Source organism: Pararge aegeria, chromosome 5, assembly GCF_905163445.1.
Source record: "Pararge aegeria chromosome 5, ilParAegt1.1, whole genome shotgun sequence".
In the NCBI taxonomy this organism is placed as follows: domain Eukaryota; kingdom Metazoa; phylum Arthropoda; class Insecta; order Lepidoptera; family Nymphalidae; genus Pararge; species Pararge aegeria.
Genome location: NC_053184.1, coordinates 9851903 through 9868880, shown reverse-complemented (window position 1 = coordinate 9868880; position 16978 = coordinate 9851903). Strand labels below are relative to the sequence as shown.

The window sequence follows — 16978 nt, the reverse complement described above, 5'->3', positions numbered from 1 at the left end:
GAATCTTCAAAATCGTAATGCGGTACTGCGGTTATCGCAAAACAGAAAATTTCTGGTTAATTTATGATTTTCAATTTAAAATTACGTGAATTAATTATTTATTTCAATGAAAATTGTTACCTATTGAAAACTTTACAGAAAGTTACAATTTTGTAGGAATAAATGAATAACGGTTCGAAAGTGTTCTTGATTTATACGAATAAAATTAATTTACGTAAATATATGTAACTATACGAAGCAATCATGCTCAAAAAGGTATTTAAGGTAAAAAAAAATGGCTTTTCAGGTTTGACGTCCTCGTAAACGGCGGAGGTGCTGTCACCTTACAGTTCCAGAGATCTCCCTTCAAGCCTCTACGGAAGACGGTCTTCGTGCCTTGGAACCAGATCGTCGTGCTGCCGCCCGTACAAATGGAACTCAGCGATGACAGTATAAAAGTGCCCACTCCGAGGTAAGCATTCTGATAAAGTTTTCCCCGACTGATTTCGGTCACGATGGACGATCTCCAGAGAGATTTTCCAACTACGCAGGAGATATTGTAGTTTACAAGTGTGTGTGCAAACACAGGTGCACTGTCTATTCCCTCACTCACATAGTCCGAAGGGACGGGAGAACCGACAACACCTGAAAGATATCAGGCGCAGAAGCGACATCTTAAAGTGCTTTCCGAGGCACGGGGATGATTCACCGACAATTTCCGAACTCTGGGCTTGTACTAAGAATTTCAGTACAGAAAAACCCAACACTATTAATATGGCACGACCCGTTCGACCCTAGGACTTCGTTTTTTATCCACGTTTCTGATACGCACCGCTAAGATGTGGAACGCCCTCCCGGTAACTGTGTTTCCTGCCACGTATAATTTCAGTAGTACCTTCAAGGCAAGAGTAAATAGGTTTTTTCTAGGCAAGCGTGCTCCAAACTAGACCTCATCATTGCTAACTACTAAATGAGGTTGAAAATACTATATTATATAGATATTATCAGTATTAGGTATGCTTGTTTTCATCGCATTAATTAGTTATAGGTACTCGTATGCAGTGGCGTGCATAGCCCTTGGACCCAGGGTATGCACAAGGTGTTCAGCACAAACATAAAGTAAAATTTAGATTTTAGATAGGTATGTCGGTTTATAATCAAATTACTTTACGAAAGTTATATCTTTGATTGATTTAATACTATCGTGTATCTACTGCTCATTGAATAAAAGTACATACCCTGATTTACGTCACAAAATTATGACACACCATTCGGCAGCATTTTCTAAGCACACTGATGATAATGTTTTTTTCCAACATTTTTTTTGGGATATTTGTAACATTGGTACACACCTTCCTTTGCGAATGATTTCTAATTTTACGATATAAGGATAGAAATTAAAGTTTTCTCTAAGTACTTTTTCCAGGCACACTGAACCCAAACAAAGGCCGCACGAATATGCTTTCATTATAAAATGAATGAATAAACTATAAATTAACCTTAACTCATTAAACTATCACTACTCAAACTTTTATAAGTTACTGAATTTATGCACTTGAACCGTTTATTTATCACCAACGCCATAGAGCATTGTTCGAAGGTAAACAATAATGGCGATTGAATATGCCAATGAAAATATTGCAATCGAAATTAGTCAAAATATGTTTTTAATTTTTTTGTAAGTATAGATTAGAACGCTATTTTACTTTGATATGTAAACAACAAATAAAAACAATATTTATTGTTAACTTTCTCACTTTCCAGTGATTCCGGAAAAACGTAAACTATTCATTCGTCATAATTAAGACAGCGTTTGATTTCATAACTCGTTTTTATAACAAATTAGTCATTTGATAATATTAGTTTCTTAATTTTCTTAAAAGACACTGTAAGGTGTGGTGTTACACTTGTTAATGATATTTTTATTTCTAAACAAGAATAATGGCAGTATACAACAATAACAAACCAAGCAAATCATGTTATTCATAAAAAAATCAAACACGTAATTGATTACTCCACTTCCGTAAGCAGTGCTTATAGACACCTACACTTAGAGAATTTATGAATGAAACTGTTCACACAAGACCGATGCTAATCTTGTAAGTACAAGCGCACGATTATAACATTACACGACACACACTACTAACTTACACCCACACATCTAGCAGAACGATTCGTTCTTTAGGCGTGATTATTTTATTTGATATTTCTATGCAACAGTAGATGGCGTCATATGTCGAGTGATTTATAATAATTGATTTACCCTGCAATCGATAACATGAGATTTAAATAATAATATAGGTATTTTTACGTAAATATTAAGGTAAATGTTTAGCATTTACGGTTAGAAATTAAAATACGAAGTAGAAGATTTTATTTTGTACGCTATACCTACGCCTCGCGCGCGCTGTTTGCGCTGTCGCCTGTCTAGCGACAATTGACCTAGAAGTTTGGCCGCTCATTACTAGATGGCGCTTTCATATATTTTTTACTTAGTGTTTTTTTAATTACAAAACTGTAATGGTCCTATCTGAAGGCTCTTTAAGACCCTAAGGGTAGGGTATGCACTGCTTATTTGCATATATGCAATGCACGCCACTGCTCGTATGTACTGTTATTTTCTCCAAGTGTAGCTAATAAATAATTATAAATAACAGTATTTCCATGCTATATTATTATTTTAGTTACAGTTACAAAAACAAAAATACAATATTAAAAACTCAGCTTTATGATGTACATAAGCAACAATGCTCAGCGCTGATTTTCAGTTTGCTCTAGCATCCAACTGAAATGACAACCGCACCACCCGTTATGCTACTCAGTGCTAATTTCAGTAGTTGTTTATCCTACTGAAATATAAACCATAGAATACATCATAATAATAATAATAATAATAATAAAAAAATTATAAAATTTTAATTACTAGACAAGAGTGTTATTATCTTTTGTTATTTATTTCAATTTTATATTTCATATTCTCATATTCTTATTGATCTTATTCTTTAATAAAAGAAAAAAAAGAAAATTTATGATGCCTGACGTAATACGTAACTAATGGAAACAAGATTCCAATGTTAAGTAAAAATAAAATTGTTTTGAGAGTTTAGTATGTGATTTCTTACCTACGTCAACTTATTCAAAAGTTACCTACGTTTTATAATATGGGATCCAAAGACAATACTGTTTTCATACAAATCATAGTTAACTTAACGCGATCGAATACTAGACGACGAAATAAAATCATGCAAGAGGCAACCCGCCCTGCCCTAAAAAATATATCCAAAATAACTAAAGTCATTTGCTTCCGACCTGGGAATGAAACCTACGTCCTCAAGATCTGAACATGAAGACTGACGAGAAAGTTCAAATTTTCGGAATTTTTAAAATATCAGTTTATGTAAAAAAAACAGGCACAGGTAACAGGTAAAATTTTACAACCTTTAGCGGTACAATTAAATCAAAATTGCAGAAGCACTAAAATGTAGTAACTAACACAAAATTACTAATTAAATTACTCTTTAGATTATTATATCCCGGAAAATATATGGTTCCTTTCCCGTGATAGCCACTCTTCAAATTATCCATCCCAATGGCAGGAAATGTGGAAAAACCCCCAAAAGCGGACTCAAGATGAGGATTTTTTATCTATGACAAAAGATAAACATTTTGAATTTTTTGTTATTTTTTTAATTGAAAATATTTCTAGCTGGCTGACTCGCGAGACAAACAGCCACAGACTTTCAATACTAGAGGGTTCCCACGAATGATACGGTTAATTTCAACCAGTTCAAGAATACCGACATCAATAATATTAATAGTCTAAATCCACTGTTACTCAATCAGATTTCAAAAAACGCGGTTTGGTTTCGCCCAATTCCCTCATAGCCGCGAACATTCACGCCGTATGCATTTATTTAAATAATGCTATTACCTACGACGTTAAATCCAAATCCGATTTCGATGTTTTTAAATAAATAATTTAAAGAATATTAATTGCTTACTTCAGGTCACCGCCTCGTCTTGATTGGTCCCCGATGCCGCAATGGTGGGAGTCAGAGACACCGCCCTGCAGTGCCCACGATCATGAACGTCTGAGGCCTGAAGTTGTTGCTATGCCAGCATTGGCTGCACCGGCGGTTTCTTCTCCTACCACGACCACAGTAATTTATCCAGAGGCACAGGTAAATAAAAACTTAATTATTCTGAACTTATTAACACGTTATAGGTACATACATCACGAGATACAGTAGTTCGCCGCCATTCGTTTCTCTAACAGTAATTACTGTAATCTTTATTTGGTGAAGTGTTATGGCAGTCTAAGATCAAGATGGCAGCATACCAACTTCTTAGGAGTACGGAAATTTTATTAAACATAATACTAAAAGGTTTCTACGTAGCTTCGTACCTTAACGCTACACTGGCACGTCTTGGTCCGTAGTGTGACAATAATTAACCTTGACTCTCCATACCAAACAAGACAAAATTCAAAAAAACAGAAAACAGAAAACAGAAAGACAAAAACAAAATTTAAAAAAAGTTTTGGAGAACTCGCAGGCAGCATGCAGGTTCTCTCACGATGTATCCCATTATTGTTAAAGCAACTGATATTTTGATTGCATTTTAATTTAACGCTTCTTCGTCGGCTAAACGTGCTCTCACGGAAGTGACATTATCCTAATTCCAGGCTGATAAACCTACTGAAAATTCCTTGATCGGAAATTTGCATTCCTCTTTTCAATTCTACTTCTATTTTTACCGTCGTTTAAGACTGGTCAAGGAGTATCTCTTATAAAGGTTAGAGTGACACCCACCTTCTCCGCGACGTAAGCACTCGTTTCCATGATTTCCTCTTTACACTGTTTTATATAAATTGATATATGTTTTTATTAATTATATAATATATAAATATATTACGACAACGCACACATCGCCATCTAGCCCCAAAGTAAGCGTAGCTTGTGTTATGGGTACTAAGATGACTGATGATTATTTTTATAAATAATATACATAAATACTTTGAATATACATATAAACACCCAGCCACTGAAAAACATTCATGCTCATCACACAAACATTTGCCAGTTGTGGGAATCGAACCCACGGCCTTGGACTCAGAAAGCAGGGTCGTTACAAACTGCGCCAATTGGCCTTCTAAATAAATATATATATAAATTTTTCTTTTCTTTTTTAGTTCTTAAAATTTTTGTTTACACCCTCACTCGTTTTTTCGCGTTCGTCCGAATAGAAGAAAATCCTTTGGTAATCAGTTCTTTCGGTTGTGCAATAAACAAAATTAATAAATAAATAGTATTTTTAACGTGTTAATTAGCTTATAACACAACATTAACGTAACTTTTTATCTTCAGATTGTAAGCGAATCAATCGGAATACCAGGTTCATCAGTGAAGCTTACTTACCGCTCGTCGCAAGCAGCTGGCTACCTTTCATGCGTCCACATTCAATTGACAAGAAGGATAGTCCCGGCTTCTCTCAGTCGCGTTCATGTGCGCGTGGAAATCGAAGGTTCTCTACATACGCACACCTATGAAGCCGACCCAGATTTGACTCATGTCTTCGCTTGGAATAAAAGAAATGTTTACAAACAGAAGGTATTAAATTGATAATTTCCATTATTGTAATGGTATGATTTCACTACTTATTTCCGTGCACCTTGCTTTACTGTAAAAATTATAGAATTATTTAATAAATATAATGTTATTTTTAGGTTTACGGGCAAGCGCAAGCCAAAATATCAATTGGTTACGAATACACAACATGTTCATCAATTGTGTGGGAAACTCAAACAGCAACTCTCGCTGGATTCGACGTTGATATTTCTGATATTGGGGGATGGGGTTTGGACATACATCACCATTATAATTTCCATGAAGGCATACTGCAAAAAGGAGATGGTGCTTTGCTGCATTTAAAACAATATCCAAGAACAGTACAGGTATATAATTTATATTTAATTAAAATTTTGAAAAGTTAAAACAAAACTCGTTATGTATTCCATCCCGATATGATGGACGATTTCTTAATATTTCTAATATCATGTTACAGGTGGTATTAGGCACAGGACTTCAGAGATCGCTAAACTGCCCTGATCACTGCAATGGCAAAGCAGCAGATTCACGCCTTTTGACACCAACTGCGCTTACTTCAGGACCTGATGGATCTCTCTATGTTGGGGACTTTAACTTTGTACGTCGTATAACGCCTGAAGGCGTGGTGACAACAGTACTGCAATTAGAGTAAGTTTATAGTATTCATGAAATCGGTTTTACAACTCAAGAATAGTATGGGAAAAATTATACATCATATTTTAGTAATGTCATTTATAACACATTACTTTGTTTCAGAACAACACAAGTCGCATATCAATACTACATCTGTATATCACCGGCAGATGGATATCTTTACATATCCGATTCAGAAAGACATCAAGTTAGAAGGGTTGTTGTGTTAGACAAAGTTCGTGATCCGGCAACTAATTCTGAGCCAATAGTAGGCAACGGTGACCGTTGTGTACCAGGAGACGATTCCAACTGCGGTGATGAAGGCCCTGCTATTAAAGCCAAGTTGGCCCACCCCAAAGGTAACTTTTATTTTATTAAAATGTTTCGAATATGATTTGTGAGTTCGCAGGAACTGTTAACTAATCTCATGACAATTTCCAGGTCTTGCAATAGCAGCAGATAGAACGATGTACATCGCAGATGGAACTAATATCCGTGCTGTTGATCCCAGTGGTATAATCCATACACTTGTGGGCCATCACGGACATCATAATCATTGGTCACCTGTTCCTTGCCGAGGCGCCATTGCTCCATACGAAGCTCAACTGCAGTGGCCAACGGGTGTTGCCTTATCTCCTCTCGATGGATCATTGTATTTCATAGACGATAGAATCATACTTAAATTGACAGTTGACATGAAAATCAAAGTCGTTGCTGGTCAACCATCTCATTGTCGACTTGGAAGTGATGGTAAACCGATTACTAAAGCTACGAATAGAACAAATGTAGAATTTAGAGAGGACTCTAGCTTGGGCACCATTTTAGCGATTGCATTCGCCCCGAGTGGAATTCTTTACGTAGCTGAATCTGATTCTAAGAAAACTAATGCTATTAAAACAATTGATCCTTCTGGAAAAATATTGCATTTCGCTGGAAAATTACAAGAAAACTTTAAAGAGCTTAGCTGTGAATGTAATTCATCAATTTCGGCAACTGTTGCACCTATTAACCCTCGTGATGAGGGTGCAGGATGCCCTTGCAGACTAAGCGTGGCAGCTGGAGATGAACCCCCAACTAATACTGAGACTTTACTTTCGTCTAATGCGAAGTTCCAAACAATATCAGCATTAGCTGTCACTCCTGATGGAGTACTCAATGTTGTGGACCAAGGTAATTTTTTATTTAACAAAGATAACATCATACATTTAAATAATACATTAGACAATAAGCTTACTGGAGGTAATTCTCTTTCACAGGATCCCTTCACATTTTGGCTTTGAAGCACTACTTGCCCTCTCACGATGAAAATGGGGAATTTAGGATACCATATCCCCCTACGTCCGAGATTTATGTTTTCAACCGTTATGGACAACATATAACTACAAAAGATTTAACATCGGGCAAGACAAGATATTCCTTTTTGTATTCTAAAAATACTAGCTTTGGAAAATTATCTACAGTAACTGATGCGTCCGGTAACAAAATTCAACTGTTACGTGATTATAGTAACATCGTCAGCTCTATTGAAAATACACAGGATCATAAACTAGAACTGAAAATATCCGGAATTGGTTATTTAACAAAATTAACCGAAAAGGGATCTGCGGGAATTGAACTAGATTATGATGCAAACACTGGCTTACTAAATAGTCGATCAGGCGTAAGTATTCAAAATAAAGAACATTTCATAAACATTAAATTATGATCAAGAACATGTTTTTTAATATTTAATATTATTGTATATTGATTACAATTCTATCTTCTTACAGGCGGGTGACACTGTGATATACAATTACGACGAACTTGGACGCGTAACCAAAATCATTATGCCGTCAGGAGAACAGGTGCACATAACTTCTGGTTTAGCCAAAAATTATGGCCTTGCGGTCACAGTTTCAAATCCAACTAGCACTATTCCGGTTGGCGTATCGAAAAAATGTGAATATGTGCTGCACGGACAGTCCTTCAAGCAAATTACTATTAACAATGGAAAACAGATCACAGAAGGACGAATGTTTACCAACAACACTTTAGTTATTGATACCCCTTGGTCAGGAAAGTTTGAAAGTATCGCAGCTGCAAAACACCCCTTACTAGAAGCTGCTTTACCAATCGAAGCTGAAATGCTACATATGTGGTCACATCAGACGACAACTTTCGGAGATGGATTAATAAACAACATGTATTCATTATATTCTCTAGTGGGAGACGTAAGGAACCCACAACAAACATTGAACCGGGAGATTTGGGTTAACGACTCGAGAGTTTTAATTATTGAATTTGACCAATTTAAAAGCAGGGAAACATTCTTTAATGCCGATCGGATACCGCTTTTTACTACTGCTTACGATGTTGCTGGTTTACCGTTGTCTTTCACGCCCCATGGAGCTGGAGTGCCGCTTAATATATCATACGATAGATTTTATAGAATTAATGGTTGGAAATGGGGTGTCACTGAAGAAACCTATAACTATGATCCACATGGAATGCTCTCTGAAATAACTAGTCCACAAGACGGTACAAAGTTTATTTACTACAACGAAGGTAACCTAGTGTCAAAAATAACACTGGCAAGCCAAAGAAATTTCAAATATTCATATGACGGTGATGGCGGCTTAACTCATGTAATACTACCATCAGGTACAAATCACTCATTTAGTGTGCAACCTTCTATTGGATTTTTGCGCGTTACATATACACCTCCAGGGTCAACGAAAAAGTATTTGCAACATTATTCTCATACTGGCGAACTATTGCAAACTGTTTTCCCGGGAGATGGAGCACGAATCATTTATAGATATTTTACAACTAATAAAATATCAGAAGTCATCCACGGAGATGGTCAAACTCAAATTCATTACGCTGAAAACAGTGGCTTACCGTCCGAAATATTGCATGTAGACCGTGATGTTGACTATAGATGGGAATCTACTTATGCTGGTGGTTTACTTGTTGAAGAAAGACTTGACTATGGTGCTAAGACCGGATTAAGCAATGCCAAAATTATATATGAATATGATAATAATTACAGAACAACTGCAGTTCAAGGTCGCATTGGTGGTCAAACACTAATTCCACATCACATAATATATAATAGCAAAACAGGAGCGCCAGAAGTGTTAGGACAATTCACTGTGTCCGTACAAAAATGGAATGAGACTTCTGTATATGACGGTATCGCCATGTTCTCTAGAACAGTGAATAATCAGTTCCTTGAAAAAGAAATAACGGTAAATATTCACAGAATGGAAGTGTTCCGAATGGAATTTTCTTATGACCGTCACGGCAGAATTTCTCAAACACGAACGCACACTAGAAATGTAGGAGTGAACACTTATACAAACGTAAAGAATTACACTTGGGACTGCGATGGTCAGCTAACAGGCGTAGAAGCACAGGAGCCCTGGGGCTTTAGATACGATGACAATGGAAACATGCTATCCCTAACATACAGAGGCAATACAATTCCGATGGAATACAACGACATGGATCGTATTATCAAGTTTGGGGAAGGCCAATATCGGTACGATAGCCGAGGTTACGTTTTTCAAAACGCTCGAGAAGAAAGATTCCAATACAATGCCAAAGGTCTACTGATTAGAGCAACAAAACGAGGAAGATTTGATGTTCGATATTACTACGACCATCTTGACAGGTTTGTATTTACTTAGTAACTTCATCTGCTAGTCAGTTTAAAATTTATAGTCAAATATTTAACTAAGTATGTTATCTTTCCAGACTATCTACCAGAAAGGATAACTTCGGTAATGTCACCCAATTCTTTTACACGAATAAGGAAAAGCCCCATGAAGTCAGTCATATTTATTCACCTCGAGAGAACAGATTTATGACACTAGTTTATGATGATAGAGGTCATCTCATCTATACTCAGGTAATTAAAGTAAATTATAAAACTCTAGAAAATAAGGCAAGATCTATAGAATCATAATATTTACTAATAATGTTAAAGCACAATACTTGATAATAAGTAATAACAATATTTATGTTTTAGGTTGCGCGCCATAAGTATTACATCGCTACTGATCAATGTGGAACGCCTGTAATGGTCTTTAATCAGTACGGAGAAGGCATTCGAGAAATTATGAGATCGCCGTACGGTCACATAGTATACGATTCAAATCCGTATTTATACCTCCCAGTAGACTTCTGTGGTGGACTGTTAGATCAAGTGACATCACTGTTGCATATGGAACACGGAAAAGTTTACGATCCCCTAATTGGACAATGGATGTCACCTCTTTGGGAAAATCTTATTGAGAGAATTCATAACCCTACACAACTGCATTTATACAGATTTAATGGAAATGATCCTATTAATGTACGGCCACAAAACAAAAAACCAGCAGGTAATATTCTTACTTTACACATAACACTATAGATTCGCAATGCGATTAGTCTATTTTATTATATTTAACCATACAGTGGATAGTTTTTGTTATTTGTAATCTTAGAATCCTTATTTCTTACAGATCACTTATCCTGGCTGAAATTACTAGGCTACGATACTAAAAGCTTGGCACCTCAACTTTACCCTGATGAACTTCCTGGTGGATCTATATTGCCGAGTATTCCTCGTGGTCGCCCGATATGGGGCACCGCACCTGTCGATAGTGGCCCAGTTCTGCCCTATGCAATGTCATTACTGCCAAGCGTCATGATCGAATCTGGATTTTTATCACATATGTCAAACAAGAGGATTGCTGATTTCCGCAGTCTTGCCATACCAGCCATGTCTGCACTAAAGACAGATGGGCTTAACCTTGCACCAAAACGAATAGGCTCGGACTCTGAGCCGCCTTTTGGACGTGGTATTTTGATCTCCCGAAATTCAAGAGGACGAGCCGTAGTAAGCACTGTTCCTTCCGCCAACGCAATTTACCGAGATGTATACACGTCTGTCTTCAATAGATCTCATCTACTGCCATTCTCTTTTGTCGTTCATGGGGACCAGCAAGATGTATTTTACTTCGTTAAAGAAGATACTTGGCGCGCAGCAGACGATAAACAACAACTTAAACGAATGCAAGGAAAACTAAACGTCACTTTCCACGAAGTAGCAGAAGGTGGCCGCTCTTACGCCGATGTAAAGATTCACGGCCAAACAAGCATTATTAATTTGAGATACGGCACCAGCGCTGAAAGAGAAAGGCAACGCTTGTTGCACCACGCGCGATCATCAGCCGTGCGCAAGGCGTGGCACAGAGAGCGCGAAGCACTTCGCGTAGGACTAGGCGGGTCGCTGGACTGGTCGGCGGCAGAGCTGGACGAAATTCAGAAAGCAGGTTCGGCTGCGGGCTACGAGAGCGAGTACGTCCACGACGTGGCGCGGTACCCCGAGCTGGCTGAAGACCCGTATAACGTGCGCTTTGTCAAGAAGCGGTCAGACCGCGCCGAACGACGGCGACGGAAGCGCGAAAGCTGCCGCACGCCTTGGTGGCTCGCCTGGGAAGGCCTCTGCTAGTGACGTATCGCCATCCATATGCCAAATCGTATGAATGTAAATTCGATGTGTGTGAATGGTGATGGACGAACGTATATATGTGCGTGTGTGAAAATATATTTTGTAAATAGTCTCTATTAATTGTTAATTGTTGATGTATGTATGTACGTAGATGCGAATCCCTATCGCTGTGTAAATATTTAATTTTAATTTGCAGGGAGAGAATGGACCTTTTGAGAGGACTGATATAAAATAAATGTATTGTATGTATAAATAAGACGATCTATGTGAATATGAAATTATTTATACTTATTTATCGGTAAAAAGCTTCAATTGTGTCCAATGTTCTTATAAAATTAGATGAAGACTATTTGAAAGAATAATAAAAAAGCATACTTTTTTAACCAAATCAATGTGTTGTTTGAAATTTTCCTGACCAAAATTGGGACCTAAATTCTCCTAAATATTATAATCTTAACACACCCTTAACCATATTTCACACAAAAATTGTCAGAAATAATGAGAAAAATTCCTTTGCAAAATAAAAAATGTTGTTAAGATTTCAATACCATAGACAAGAAGGGATCAGTAATAAAAAAGACATTATATACTGACGACCGAAATTAAAAATTAACTAATGTAATCCAAAATCTTCAGATAGCAGATTGAATTTAGGAGTGCTATATTTTTTCTACTATTTGCCGTAGATAAGGATAGCACTATTAAATTCAATCTACCATCTGCCTATCTTTTATACGTTTAAAGGTCGCTACTGCTAAAGAGAACTTTGAGGATCGATCTGGGCAGTAGACATTTAACAATTGCATAAAACTTAGTGTATTGAAGTTAATGAATTTTCATTGTGTAATTTACTTTAAGCCCGCTGATAATAGGCCAAATACTGAAATTCTTCAGTAATTTCTATAGTTCGCTAACTATCCCATACTCATTTTATTACTACCACGAATTAAATTCATTTGGAAACACTTACTACAAGTCTACATACAACAAAGTCTAAATCAGTTGAAATACACCATCGTGTACGGAGAGCGCGAAGATCTGAATCTACAGGTTAAAAGAAAATAAATAATAGTGTGATAAATAAAGAAAAGTTATTTATTCATGTCCAAAACGTCAATCTCTGAACATCGTACTTGAGTTAATTTTTACAATATCAATTTATACATAACTCAAGGTTAACGCTTTAATATAAATTTTATTATTCACCGTCATAAGCGTAACTTTTGCTTATAACAACTTTAATAATAAGATGTATTTACAAATAAACTACAATAAACATTACTAAACTTAGTTGACACTGAAAACTATACAGCTGAGAGACAAAATTGGATTATTTGTATAAAAATCTTTATTTAAAAATATATTTACAATTTAATATAATCTTATAATAGACATTTACATTTGAATAAAGTTCTGAGTTTATTATACAAAAAAATCCCCTACAATACATATTGAGCTACACGTCCATATACAAATGAGATCAACAATTCGCACGACTAACAGCTACATTTTGTAGTCGATACTTGCATTTGTTAACAGCAACATATCGTCTTTGACATACCGAAATCGCGTAACTGTCATTTAAGTAACAAGTAAATAAGTCCAGAGGGCTTATTACACTATTTTAAATAATAGCAAGTTTCATGGACATTTCTTTACGTCCCAAAATCACGATTATAATTCTGAAGCGGAACCTCAGCAATATCAATATAACACTGCTTTAAACTATGGTAGTAATCCCCGAGGTACTGAAAGTACCATAGCCAAAGGGGAACAATATAGTGAACACCAGGATGTTCAAAATTGGTTGATAAGATATTTAGAAAATAAGGTTTGGGGCCCGATATTGAATAATGTTAGTTAGTAACGCAGTGTGGGTCTATCAAAGACGAGACAAAATAAGTATAATTGTTTAACAATTAAATCTTTCATAGGGATCATCTAATAATTACGTCACTCTTAAGCTTAACCCTTGACCCTTTACATATGAAATGCAAGAAAAACTGATTACTGATTTATGATATTATGTACACAAGCAAAATTAAAAAAGCATTTTGCATTCAATCTCATTTTTTTTTGTAATTGGAAGTTACTTTTTATTTTATTGCAGTTTGTTTTAGTTTTTTTAGTGGCTGATTTTATTTAAGCTTTAAAAAATAAAGGTTTAAAGGCCAATATTTAAGACTGACTATTTTGCTGAACTGTAGTTGTGCCTATTTTGCTGTACGTAAATCTCTTAACTTATAGGATTTAATTGTTGCAATTTCAGATATACACAAAACTCCAAAATTGATTAGGTTTAAAAGTGAACGTTTATTAGGAAAAGGATAGTTTCCCCATTTTAAATGTGGAAATAATAGCACTAACTTATAAACTTGTCAATTAAGTTCAGTTTAGAGACCTACGTACATAGGTCTCCAAGTTTAAAATTGAATGGGCACTAATATTCGGTAACGCAGAAGAACAAATGTAAAAAGTCCCTCGAAATAACGCATGCCTTCACAAATTAAAAAGAGCTAAAGAAAGTGACGCAATTATGGATGGATCCTTTGAACACACACATCCTATACATTCCCAAGCGACACACTACTGTTAACAATTTATTATAATCAGTAAAGTAATATACATTAAATGTGTAAAAATATAACCATTAATTTCATATGAATCCTAAATGATATCATGGACATGGAAATTGTGCGCAGTGTTTATAATGGTTTTTCTGATTGATTCAATTAGTTTATTAATATAAAACGACTTTTAATGTCAATTAAAAAGTAAAAAATGTTTTTGCACAATAGTTAAAAGAAACAAATACAGAAACGGGCATCATTATACAACCTGTAATGTACCTTTCCAATGAACAAAATCCATTTATAGATGGCTTATTTTTTCTATGTCAGCTTAACATAATGCTGAACTCTATATGGCCGAGGCAGGTTCTTAATGAAGTTTCATGGATATATGGATATCTAATTGTAGTGATATTTCGAGAAAACTCTTTTCACAGTTTACTAAAGCTAACCCGAGGTGAATCAAAGGCATCCCAACCGCGTCATTTACTTGCATATTAACAGCCAATAAAAATGACGCCTGTTTTGCGTAGACAACTACAAACGCGGTCTGAATGCTAGATGCGGCCTTGCCATGACGATGGTATAGCTGACACAAATTTGTTGAATATGTATTTGAAAAAACAAATGCCGTCGCGCTGAGCCTAGTAGAGTGCGATAGGGATAGATGTAGCGCAGACCGATTTTACCTCGTGAAAAATTCACGAGATCGACGATGCACATTCCCCTGTTTGCACATCCAAAACTCAGCCATTTTCTGATTCAATTATTTTTACCGTGAAAATTTTAATGATATTAAAAATGTAAAACGGTCGTTTTAGAGGGTCAGATTTTCTTAAATATTTAGATATTCAAGAAAAAAATTATAGCGGCATTTGGACATTTCGAAACAAAAATATTGCTCTAAAGGCGTTATCCGGGGAGGAAATAGGGGAATACATTTATATAGGAAATCCCACCTAACTATACTATCCTATTAATGTGTTCGTATTAAGAACGTAATAAAGAGTCGCGTAAGTGGTATTCTTATTAAAATGGCGCGGATTTATTCGCGAACCTATGAAAATACTATGAATATGGGGTTCGGACACATCCCTTGTATAGGTTCCTCGAACGTGTCTGGTGGTAAGGCAGATCAAGTCACCCGTGGTGGATTAGGCGTGGGTACAGGCGTTAAGGCCTATCTAAATACTCACTCAGAATCTCTGCTGTATAGAAACCTGATGCGATTTGATTAAAATCGTAACCATGAATGAAATGTGGTTGTCAATTCTGACGGATCTTCATTAAGAAACTCAACTTAAACGGTACAAATTATGGTAATGAATGTGTTAGGATTTACAAATCATAGCAATCTACCTGCAACGATGTTGGAGTAGATCAATGGCGTCGTTTACAAAAACATATTTTGTGGAAAAATTCACAAATTAGTATTAAGAACGTATACGGTATTAAACGATATGTGAATAAAATGGCCTTCATTATATCAATGATAAAGAAAAACAATAAATTTATTATAATTACATAACACAATCCTATCAATCGATTACGAAAGCAAGCCAAGATTCTCCATATTGTTTTTTAAAAATATTCAGATACTATGGACACCACCCAAAGTCGCTCACACGCCATTCTATTACAGCCTACTTTTAAGGCATATACGACCTACAGTAATGCAGAATGCAGCATAGAGTTTTAAATAGGTTATATTTAATGTTGGTGATGCCCAGTTACAACACAAGTCAGTCGCAAGTTAGATCACAAGTCGTCGTTGCGACTGACTCGTGATCTAAGTAACTTACAGGATTCCTATCCATGTTACCAACTTAGATCAATTTAAGTATTCCCCAACCACTTTTCGCCGTCCGCCATCGTTCCCGGTTTATACTTCGTGTTTTGGGAGTCGAGTTAATTGTTCTAAGCCTGAGCTACTTATACTTACTTTACAACTATCAGGTTGGCGGAACTTATACGGCCTTCAATGAATAATGTGCTATACAAGTGTATTTTGTATAAGACTGCCAATAGAAAATCTTGCAGAAGAAAGTGTCAATTTTTGTTTTTACAAATGGTTTAAAACTACTAGCACGTGTTAACTAAGGGTAGTAACGTTATGTTATAAACTATAATATGACAGTTCATGAACAGCGTACGCAAGGACATAATTTTACCACTTGAGTGCCAGTGACTACGAGTACCTATTAGTGAATCCCGCACGATCGAACGCCACAGATTTAATACGACCTTATTTTAAGTTCTCATGCCATATTTCACAAACTATGCATAATACATAACATACTGCTGTACAGGGCAAGGTCTCTATTGTCTGATAATAAAAATAGTTTCTTATTGTAAGGAATAAAGTTGTTTTACTAATAACGACGATTGAAAAGCACCTTTTAATTTAATTACTTGCAACATTAATTGAGTTTTTGTGGCTTATCTAAACTATAGATTTAAGGCTCCGCAAGGCACAGAACTCGCGAAAGGTCGCCCATGAGATGGATTGATCAAATCAAATCCGCTATGGGAAGTGGCAAATGCTCATTTCAGGCAACTAATTTCTGGTCCAAACAGCTCCACTTCATGATGACCACAACCATTCTGACAAGAGTGTAACGACGAAGATCATTCATCACTTTTATTGCTATTTTGGACTATACTATACTAGCTTTTCAGTAGAATACTAACCAATTATGTTTACGGAC

General features: G+C 36.0%; 1 protein-coding gene across 3 annotated transcripts in view; it reads left to right on the top strand.

Moving 5' to 3' along the window:
* The window catches only part of LOC120623654 (teneurin-a), a 325288-nt gene extending 313212 nt beyond the window's left edge, over positions 1-12076 (top strand). For all 3 annotated transcript variants that reach the window (XM_039889808.1, XM_039889807.1, XM_039889809.1), the window contains 12 exons: positions 287-451; positions 3986-4160; positions 5346-5588; positions 5705-5932; positions 6043-6233; positions 6342-6577; positions 6660-7388; positions 7475-7878; positions 7988-9873; positions 9957-10110; positions 10231-10585; positions 10709-12076. In XM_039889808.1, coding sequence (XP_039745742.1) covers positions 287-451; positions 3986-4160; positions 5346-5588; positions 5705-5932; positions 6043-6233; positions 6342-6577; positions 6660-7388; positions 7475-7878; positions 7988-9873; positions 9957-10110; positions 10231-10585; positions 10709-11700 — 5758 coding nt within the window. In that variant the 3' untranslated portion in view covers positions 11701-12076. The remainder of the gene's footprint in view (positions 1-286; positions 452-3985; positions 4161-5345; positions 5589-5704; positions 5933-6042; positions 6234-6341; positions 6578-6659; positions 7389-7474; positions 7879-7987; positions 9874-9956; positions 10111-10230; positions 10586-10708) is intronic.
* Positions 12077-16978: the final 4902 nt, after the last annotated feature.